The following is an 11,228-nucleotide window of genomic DNA, read 5'->3' on the forward strand; positions in this document are numbered from 1 at the left end:
TGATTGGGCAGGAGATCATTTAGATAGAAAATCTACTTCTGGATATGTAATTAAATTGTATGGAAATGTAATCGGTTGGAAATCTAAAAAACAAAGGTGTGTGACAAAAGCCTGGACGTATGCAGAGTATGTAGCTCTATCGGAAGCGGTGAGTGAATTAATGTCTATTAGAGAAATTATGAAGGTCTTCAATGTAAATCTAGACAATAACCCTGTAAAAATTTATGACGATAACTCTGGAGTGATAAGTATAGCAAAGTACGGAAATTTCACAAAAAATTCTAAACACATTGAAGTTCATTACCACTACGTTCACGAATGCTTAAAGGAAAATAAGATAAATATAATTTAAGTAGGTACAGACGAAAATACTACATAGGTTCTCTAAGAGGTTTTTCTATGTGCGATAGTCGAATCAAAGATTTGAATTTTTAGATTTGATCTACAGTGTTTATATTTTCAATAATGTTAGAAATTTGGACTGAAAACTTACCACCATTGATAAAGCATACTGGCGTTGGCTTTCCGTCGAAGTATACAATTTTTTGAACGATTTCTCCCGATGCGAGGGGTGGTTCTTGCTGCAGCAGAAGAGTATTATTATCTAATTTTAATGTTTTATTGGAGAGTTCGAATCGATATTGATTTAAACCGGGTAAGCCTAATATGCCGTCTTCTATGATAGGGAAATTATCATCTACTAAGGAAAATTCTATCTCTTTGTTGAATAAATTTAGTTTAATTTTGGAATTGGATTCGTATTTGGAATGTTCCATGGAGAATTTCTATGTGTCTGGTATTATTGTCCTTCCTGGGTAGCATCCTCGTTTAAGCAAGTTGATTCCTGCTCCCGAGTCAACGAAAAATCGCAATCCTCGTCGTCCTGGTAATTGTAGTCGTATTGTGGATAATCTTCCTGAGGTAGCATTGTTAATTCTGATTGTTCTTGAATGTGGTTTATTCCTGGAGGGGCTTTTGTTTGAGGCGGTATTCGAAAATTTTGGCATTGATTGGCAAGGTGTCCCAATCGATCGCATTTGAAACATTTCGTTTGTGGCCTTTCGTTTAATGGTCGATTTTCAAGCTTTGTAAAATTATTCATTCTTGGTAGAATGTTTTGTGTGGGTGGAGTTTTGTTATTCATGTTACTTGTAATCGTGAAGCGGTTACCTACTGGACGAGACGTCTGGTTACGATAAGATGGTGGAGTGGTTGTTTGTCGTGTCATCCGTCTGCGAGCGTTGTCTTCGCGAAAGTATTTTTCCACGTCCATTGCCTTTTTTTCTGCATCGATGATGTTTGGGGGGGGGGGGGATTAGCCAATAGCACGTGTCCTATTTCTGAACGAAGGCCTCTTACATAGTCAATCACAGAAACCATGTATAGTCGATCGTTCATCGCTCATCGAGTTAGTTCGTCTTTATATTCATTGGTAATGCTGTATTGAAGTTTGTTGAAAACACGTCGAAATCTAATGTTATAATTTTGCACGCTTTCGGTTATTCCTTGCTTTATCACTCTTAACTGATCTTGGTGTTCTCTTACTGATGCTTGAGTAGCTACGTTACGTCTTAATCCTTCGTGCAGAGTTTCGAATTCGTTAATATGGATATTGCGGATTGTCATTGCGGCTTTTCCTACAATTTTCTCTATTTTGATCATTTTTAATAATAACGTTTGTTCGCTACACATCATTCTCATTTCTTTTATTTCACGAATAAAATCTTCTACACTTATATCGTTTTCTCCGTTTAGTATCGGAGATACTAAACAGCTTTTAGATTTCCAGAGTTTCCAGCTGTTGAATTGGATGGTTGGACATATGTTGGTGGCTTTTGTGGCATAGGTGGAGGTGGATTAGTATCGTGTTTTAATACTGATATATTATCGTCATCGTCAGTCATCATAGAACCGAATTCAGTTGATTTTACGTTTATTTGTGGTAGTTTAACACGAGAGAGGTTTCTACTTAATATTTCCATTTCGTTAGCGCGTTTTCTATTTTCTTCGTTCGCTAATTTTAAAGCATTCTTTATTTCGTTAAATTGTTGTCGAAATTCTTCGTTCTGTCTCTGTATTAAGTCTAAAATTGCTCTGGTAGAGGAATCGAGTGTTCCCGTTTTATTTTGAACTCCACTTGTAGAGGGTAAACTTGTCTCGGCTTTTGTGTCTTTCTTGTTCATATTGTCTCTTCGCTAGAGTTACTAGAGAAACTAACTTTTCGCGTTCTATATTGTTTAAAAGAATTCCGACTTTTCTCACCTTGATACGTAAGTTCGTAGAATGAGGTTCCCTTGCGGTGTTTTCCTCTGTGGCGCGTTCAAATGCGTTTGAGTGTCAAACTCGTTCTGTTGATTTGTTCTATGCTGACAGTGGCCCCGTTAATTTGGTCCACCGTGGTAAATTATTGACAGCAAAGTTCATAACACAAGTAGTTCGAATCCTTCGATCTTCAATAATGTCCGTAGACCGAAATCGTAACTTCGTTTACACTGAAGCGAATGGATCCTGGCAGGATCGCCAAAATGTCACGTAAAAATAATGGGAAAATAATAATAAAAAAATGTTGGGTTCTTGAACCAGAGTTCGAGGTACCTTTATTTTATAATAGGATTACAAGTGTGCGATTTGACCGTTACCGAAAGACTGAAAGACTCGATCAAGACACAGCCCTTCTAGATGTTCGTTTATCTTATGCCTATGTGCCGAATTCATATTCCTTTGTTTTGGGAGTCGGTGTCGTGTGCAAGGCTGTTCAGGTTTCCTGAGTCTGTTGGAGATATTTGTTGACGTTACATGTACGTCAAGACTGTGTAAGTGTCACGAGGCAAAACAATAATATGAGTCGCTCTCGATTTGCATCGTTCTCTAACTCATGCGCCGCTACATACTTATATAGCTATTATTTCTTACAACCTAGCGTATGCAGTTGTGTATGGGGCCTTAAGTTCACTGTTTATAGATACTGCTAGGAATTAATCGAACGAATTCAACGCAGTCGCGTTTACAGAGTTCCGTATTATCGGAAATGCCGAATTCGCGTGGTTTCGCTTTGACGTTCGTCCACGTTGACGATTGTTCAAAGAACAACCGAGAGGCCTCCGCGTCGCAGCTACGAAAGACATCGAAGCCGCGACACCCTTCAGTGACTTCCCTATCTTTTCCTAAAACCAAGGATGACGCAACTCAGGCAATCGTTACAAGCGTTCGAACTTCACATTTTCTTACCATACTATCAACAAAAAATGAAAGCTGGTTTTCAATGAGTCATTATATAATTATATGTCGGAGATGAAAGAACACCGGAGCCTTTGGAATTTTAGATAATCCCGCAACATTCTAACCTAGAGTCTACTATAGCTGTAATTGAACAATTGTAGTTATTCAATCCGATTGTAATTGTTCTAGATTAGTGACGGTGAGCTTTGGCTCGAGGTGACAGTCTGTCGCCCAACGTAGCCGCGGTCAAGGGATAAACGCTTTGCCTAACAAAGGTATGGAGTAATTCTATAGCTCTCCTTAAAAGAAATATTCGTGGCGACACGCGACAGTAAACATTCCAACGGTTTCTGTCCCGTGGCTCGCCACACGCAGACCCTATTCTTCGAGTAAGATGATTGCCAGATGTCGATGCGTCTCCGCAGTACATGTTCGGCTAGCTGGAGGGCCCGTTATAAATCTTAAGGTTTAGTTAACTAAAGTCCTTCAAACAGACAAACAGTCTTTGTCCCAACTACGGGAAGATAGGGGAGACATATTTTTCAACGAGCGGCGTCTCCCACTAGCAACTTTCCCTCGAGGGCGGCTAACATCTTTTTCTAACCACCGATATGGAGATTGACCAATTAGCAGCAACGTCAATTTCCCTTACTTCCTAAACGAAGGCTTTCCTCGACGAATCCGATGATCTCGTGTCCTTAGACACACCCCATTATAGTTTTCCTCTGTGACATCGTCGGGACGGGACGGGCATTCTTTTACGCGCTCCCGTCGACCAAAGAGTAACGTCTTTACGCTCAGCAATTATTTTTACGAGTCAGACTTAGATTCAGCGAGAACGCCCATCTGTCATCCCGTTGGCCGCGGATTCGTTATTGAACCGGAGACCACTGTCACTAGTGTCGCGGACGTCTCACCGCCGTGGTAGATTGTCAAAACCTGTGTTATTCATACCTGTGTCAATAAATCGTATCTTCGTTACACCGCAACGATGGCTACCTTCAATGAAGACTCCTCAAACACCGACAACCCTATCCCCAATGTCATTCCGACATATATATCCACCGAAAATGCGCTCTTGTAGACAAACGCTCGATTCGCGTCATAGCTTTTAAAGCTTGTCGCATCTCAATCCGTTGGAAAAAATTTTTCCTGTAGCATATTTTATTTTTACGAACCAACAAGGTCTTTGTTTATTTCCTTCTTTTTTTTTGCTCCAATTTCCCCATTGTTTTTTCAAGGATAGTATTTCAGAGCCACTAGTCAAGTTTATTGTAACAATAAACTTACGTTTCGGAAACATTTTGTGCTGTGAAACAGAATACACTAAAGTTTGAAGGTCACATCGATTTTCGAAAGTTTATAAATGGAGGTGTATGACAGTATCACCAGCTGTTGCTGTCCAAGTAACTCCAACATCGAAATACTACAACGATTCCAATCGAAAGCGCTAAGAGCCTTAATAGACGCACCTTGGTATGTTACCAACGAAACCATCCATCGCGACCTCAAGATACCTACAGTCAAAGAGGAAATAGCAAAATATAGCGACAGATATAGCAAAAGAGTCAAGAAACACCGAAACCCCCTAATCACTGGACTACTCGATACGACGGACCAGATTCGCAGGCTGAAGAGGCACTACTCGCTAGACCTAAACGTTAGATTCATTTAATTATCCAAATTAAGCATATGCACTTACTTATAATACTTATAAATTATACCTATCTATAATAAGTATTAACTTATTGTAAATAAACAGCCATGTCACTGCGCCACGCCGGAAAAATTACTGAAAATTCTCAACGCGAGAATTGATTGTAATTTCAACAAATAAATAAAAACAAAAAAAAAGCTGTTGCTGTCCCCAAGCGCCAAAATACGTTCTGACTACTATTTTATGTATCTCACAGAAGTATGTCTTCATTCATCATCTCCCATGCCATCCACCAACGTGTTCTTAACATGTTATCTCCTAGTAAAATATTGATGTTGAGTCAGATATCCAACTGAATAATCTTTTCGGTGTCTACTATAAGACATTTAAAACCAAGGCTCGTACACACGTGTGCTTATACGTCAGATGTAATACTTAACACGAAACCTGCTTATATTAATATTAAATTTATGCATAGTAGGATGTTCGACCTTTGTAAAAATGAAATTATAATACATACAGTTTCACCGTGGAAAAGTGAATCTTTCTAGCATGTCCACGCAAATGCAGCGGAGGGGAGGACTGTGCATGCACCAAACAACTTTACGTTCGTAATTTTTCACACAAATGTACAACTGTAGGGAAAAAATTATCTCTGATTTTTCGGATGTTAGGAATCGACAATATCGCATAACGGAATGCTGTGTTCTACGTATTCTATTTTTGTTACGAAAGTGGTACAAACGAAGTCCACGTAAGAATAGTACAACAAAATCGGTTGAGGTTAGGTTATCGTGCAGATATCGCGGCTTTTGCATTGGAAATCACGCAACTGCCAGTCTCGTCGTTCCTTGTAAACGAAAGAAAGGTATTGTAATCGGTCGGAATTAACATAAAACTCGTCGTTTCATGATAATACTGTGCATTCTGAATATGCTATGATTTGGTTTAAAATAATAAATAGTCCATTCTTGCATACTATTGCTCCAGCTTTACTTGTATTTTCGATATTGGTATAAATAGAAAGACAATTAATGTCGTTCGAGTCTATTTTCGGATCATTTATATTACGTTTAATCCATATAGTTATCATATGAGACATAGTATCGTAAAATTTGGAAGAATAAAACGTTCGTACAGGAAGTACATTTTATAAGAACTCCAACAAATCTGCGTGTGCACCTAAAATACAAACTGATAGTGATAGTGATTGTTCATAAGTTTATATACATTATCTAATGTCAATCGAAGGTATCAATTCTTTTTCTCCATAAGAGTACTTTTTCATTTATATGTGTTCAAAAATACATGTGTTCAACCGTGAAGCATATGTCACCTACAACGAAAAAGAGTTTTCCTATACTTAATATTTCCTTTATATACCTATGAAAGTCTATTCTTCGCGTAGTATGAAATTATGAATAAATCTGGAATATTGTTCAATCTGAAAAGAAAAATAACTTATTGACATCATTCATTGATACGAGATTCAGAATGTTTGTTTTGTCTTGCAGAAAAAGAAGGCAGCCCTCCCTTTCTTTTAATGTGAAATAGAAAGCGAAAATTTGAAAACAGATTTTTTGGAAATTTACTTGCAAATATCGTTTTCAATATCGTGATTTTCTTCCCAATGGTACTGTACTTTCAAATTTTCCAGTATCCCTCTAAAAACAAAAAGTCGAACCTCGTTATTGTTAACGTAGGCATTACAAGGAAGCGAAGTATTAGAAAGCAGCTCCTTTTTATTATGGATTTCTCTATAATCATGTAAATAAGAAATTCCGGAAATTTTTTCCTCAAGAATTTAATTCTTGTGTTTTGATTGATAATTATTACACTGCATACTAACTTTTCGCATACTGTTCGCGTCTAACAGTTTCCTAATAATAACTACTTCAAAATTACATATGTTCTTGCACGAATTCAAAAGTACGTATGATACAATTACAATTGATTCTAAAATAATAATTATTTAAAGATATTAAGATACTAATTAAACGTTTCACTGTATTTCAAAATCTGGAACAACAAATTTTTATTTATAAAAAATGAAACTGTCTTTATATATTCTTTGTCACGATGCTATTTCTTATTACCGTGTCGACATTTTTTAAAATTCATTTTGTTATCTCTACGCAATATGAAAATTCATATACTGCTTAATATTTTTTGCATATTATCCATCCACCGCATGATATCTTCTGAAAAATCAAAATATTAATGTTATATTATTACAATGCTTCTTAAATATCAATTTTTGACAAATTTGAAATCCAATATATTTTGCACAATTATTATTTATCAAAAAATTCCAAGTTAGTAACTTTCTTTTCAAATGGCAAATAACATATACTTTGACTTACCTGTAAGTTTTTGTTCCTAATCATCATTTCCTCTTATAGAACATCATTATTGTTCTTATAATTACTACCAGTGTCATAGATATTGTAGTGGCTACAACTGAATTAATAGAAAATGATAAATAACTGTGTATAACACTAACACATAATTGTGTATAACAATGACACATAACTTTTACTTACATATCTGTCGATAAGGGATTACTTACTGTGATATCCTGTTGATGTTTCTTAAGGCACTTGATTAGGTGCGATACGGTATCATTCCTTATGGTATACTGTAGATAAGTATTTTAGAAAATAACAAGAATAAATCTAAATTATTCAGAGGTTCCAGTTTCGGCTTAGACATAAATACAGGACCATTTGCAAAGAAGAAAGGGTGCGTTTCTACAGCCTCGTTATAGTAACCATGAATACCAATCTCTGAATTACTGGTTACTAAACATAAATATCCTATAAAATTTAATATATTTCTTTAATTTTTAATACATACATGAGTTAGTAGTTCTAAATTATGAATCATCCTACCTGTGATATTACGCTTTTCCTTATAATATCATCACTCGAGTGAACAACATTAAGATCATGTAAACCATGTCATCCTATCTTACTGTGAAGATACTTAGTTATGTTATCTAACATTATAAAAATATCATCAAATTCAAGTCCTTTTATTCACATCACATGGCCACGACGATCTGGTTCTTCGTTATATAATGTTCTAAAATTTGTCGTATATATAGGATGTACAAACCGTGATATCAAGGTATCAGTTCTTCCTTCCCAAGGGACAGTTTCATTAAAATTCTGATAGAATTAAAAATTAATTATTAATATTCTAACAATCATATATGTTAAATACGTTATAGTCAACGATATATACCTGAGCGAATGTAGGGGTGATTCCTTGATAATTATAAATGTCATCAGCCCACATCATTGTGCCACTTCTTTGTACTCCAGCCTCTAGATTAACAGCCTAAACAAACATACGAAATTTTATAGAAGCTGTACAAAATATAGTATATATGCGCAATATTGAAGCGTTCAAGGGGATATAAAGGTAATGTACATCACATACACGTGTACTCTCATGCAACAAAATACAATTAGATTTAATAGTATAAGCTCTTTTATTCATCATAATAGATTGGAAATTTAAGTGTCTTACGAGGGTGAGTAAAAAGTTACCCGCTCTGTCGGTGTAGAATTTATTTTAAGCAATTGTCAAAAAAGACATACATCATTTTTTGACATAATCACTCGATTTCTGTATACACTTTGTCCATTTGCCGAAGGACCTTTGTATTTTCTCATTAAAAAATGTTTTGGGCTGAGCTGCGAACCACGAATGCATCGTCGTCTTCACCTTTTCATCAGCTTTTTCGGCATCCATCTCGCACAAACTTTTTAAAATCCAAATCTGTCGTGCACTATTGCATAAGCAGAGCCGTGGCTGATTTGCAAATGATTTGCCACATTATCCAGTGTCACTCGTCTATTCCATAGAGCATAAGTTCATGAGCACGTTCAATGTTGTCATCGTGGATGTGGACGGGCGTCCAGCTGTTTTTTCATAACACTTGTGCGATCTTCTTTGAACTTTTGTGCCCATTCAAACACACTTCGTGACAAAACACTTTCTCCATAATGTGCATTAAATCTTTGATAAATATAGGCATCAAACATAACCTCCGACCACAAGAAACGAATCACAGCATCCTGCACTGTTTTCCTGCAAATCACCATTGCAAAGCGCCATTACTCGCGCAACGGTCACAAACGAATTGACGTAACACAAAGAAACCTGCGCAGCAGCACTGAACAGATATTGACGTCATACGAAGAGTGCAGATGGATCAATACGGTCGACAGAAGTTTTAACTATCTGGAGTGCGGATAAATTTTTACTGAGAGTCGTATAGGAATCTATAATCTGTAAGTACACCTTTGGCTGAATGGAAATTTCTCTTACATATAGTCAAAAATGCTGAAACTGTGTATTGAATTGGAAAGTGATAAAAAATAAGTGAAGTTTCGAGGTTGCATGTGATTGCATGAGTACACAGGACGTTTTTAGCGAATAAAAAATAATTTTGAAAGACACGAGACTTATCTTGTATTTTATGCACTCTCTGTGTCCGAATTTCCAGAAGCTCTCTATCTTATGAAGTGTTTTAGATTAGCCGGAAAATTTTGTACGTACGTACAAGAAGTATACGATCTAAGTGGAATATTCCATTATTCTCTTGATACAACAGAAACGAAATTTACAGAACTTCTCAGAAAGTTGGTTTATTATTACCAAATTTATAGAATTAATATACGTTTATCATCTTTACATACCTAAGTCGTGGAGGTTTATCGTGCGTAAAAAATTAGTGTCGTTTCAAAGTTACATTTCGTACATTTTAAGCCTATAATTTGTAACGTACAAAACAATGTAAATTTGAGCTGTTTCTTATCTCCACAATAAGAAAATCCAACTTTACGTTTTTTACACAATGATATTTATGGAACAGTAATATCATATTATTGCATCGCTTGGAGAATGAAGTCAAGGTACGATGTGACCCTAGTGTAAACGCTGGGATACCCAGCTGTGCCGCACTTATAAACATAAGACACAATACCTATTAAATACGAGGTTAATTCATGTTGTATCAGCAGTGATCCGCCGCGGTCAGCCTGAAAGGATCGTTAAATTTTTAATCAAAGATACTGAAATATATCGATCGAATTGTATTGAAATTATACTTATATACAGTAATAATCTTCTATTGATTTGTGTATTGAAATACTCCAATTTATAACGTACATGTTATATGTATTTTGAGCAAAACTAAGATTAGAGGAAATTAGATTAAATACCATAACGAGGTGTGAGAAGTGGGCAAAACTATTAAATTGTGTTTATCTATTATTTTTAATGTTTAAGACGTCGATTTGATGTTAATTCGAATCGACGTGTCTTCAGATACCGTATAGTTTGTAGTAACTCTGTAACTTAATTACCGTACAAGAATCCTCTCCACCCTGAGCATGTTCGGCGCATATTATACCATCAGTGATATCAGGTGCATTAGGAAATTTGGAATAAGCTATTTTGCATTCGGCGTTCTTAATCACTGGCATTTGTACTTCCATTAATGCATTACGTCGTGGTCGTCCTACGAAGAAAATAAGAAAGATATTTAAGACTGGAACTATTTAATTTTATTATAAAATTGATATCACTTACTATATCTTAATGCTCCCGATCCAGCAACAAGGGGGTTATAGCCGACGAAGTTGCTCTTTCGTAGGGGCTCTTTCGTACAAATGGGATATACGTACCCTGAAAAATAAAAAAATAAATGAAAATGCAGGAAACTAATGACCAAAAGTATGAGAAAGAATTATACACGCTTTATGACACAATATATGTGTACAGTAAGAAATTTCAGGATATGATACTTCAGTAATACTCAATAGCATATATATATATATATATATATTTGAGGACTTACTCGAAAATGGCACCTCCTCCACCAATCTAAGAATGGCAATATTATGATTGTGTATGTTTTCTATTCCATCCATATGTGCACAATGTGCTGCGGTCAAAACATGCCTAGCCGATATCAGGGAACCTCCGCACTTCCATAGTGGTTTGTCTGGGTTTCGGGGATTACGAAAACCTAATGCAGCGATTCATGGCCAAGCGCCTAAAATGCAATAGTCATAGTTGTGAATATACATAATTTTTTCTCACATAACGAGTAACAACGATTATTACCTATTCGAAATTCGATCATACAGCAGACGATAAGTACATACGTACAAATACTCTGAAACAGAGATTTGATAAAGACAGAAATTAAATTTTTATTCCAGTGGAATACAAATTATTAAATAATTCTATATAATTTCTATTTGAACTATACTGAACTATAAAGTTCAAACGTGTAATTTCTGCCCTAACAGTTTTTGATCTCTATCCATATTAT

The 11,228-nt window shown here is 35.8% G+C and overlaps 1 protein-coding gene across 2 annotated transcripts in view; it reads right to left on the reverse strand.

Annotated features, from left to right (window-relative positions):
* LOC126876835 (venom serine protease Bi-VSP-like) overlaps window positions 1–10,403 on the reverse strand; it is a 33,943-nt gene extending 23,540 nt beyond the window's left edge. Inside the window, exons 1-2 of one of the 2 annotated variants that reach the window (XR_007694549.1) lie at window positions 10,255–10,403; window positions 9,586–9,927 (exon numbers count right to left, since the gene is read on the reverse strand). Coding sequence is in view for 1 of the 2 variants with exons in the window: in XM_050639701.1 (XP_050495658.1) it covers window positions 9,772–9,927; window positions 10,255–10,386 (288 nt within the window). In the remaining variant the exon portion in view is untranslated. Of the gene's footprint in view, window positions 1–9,282; window positions 9,928–10,254 lie in introns of those variants that run through there. The other variant, XM_050639701.1, reaches the window with a different exon arrangement.
* Window positions 10,404–11,228: the final 825 nt, after the last annotated feature.

Source organism: Bombus huntii, unplaced genomic scaffold (genome assembly GCF_024542735.1).
Source record: "Bombus huntii isolate Logan2020A unplaced genomic scaffold, iyBomHunt1.1 ctg00000098.1, whole genome shotgun sequence".
Taxonomy (NCBI): domain Eukaryota; kingdom Metazoa; phylum Arthropoda; class Insecta; order Hymenoptera; family Apidae; genus Bombus; species Bombus huntii.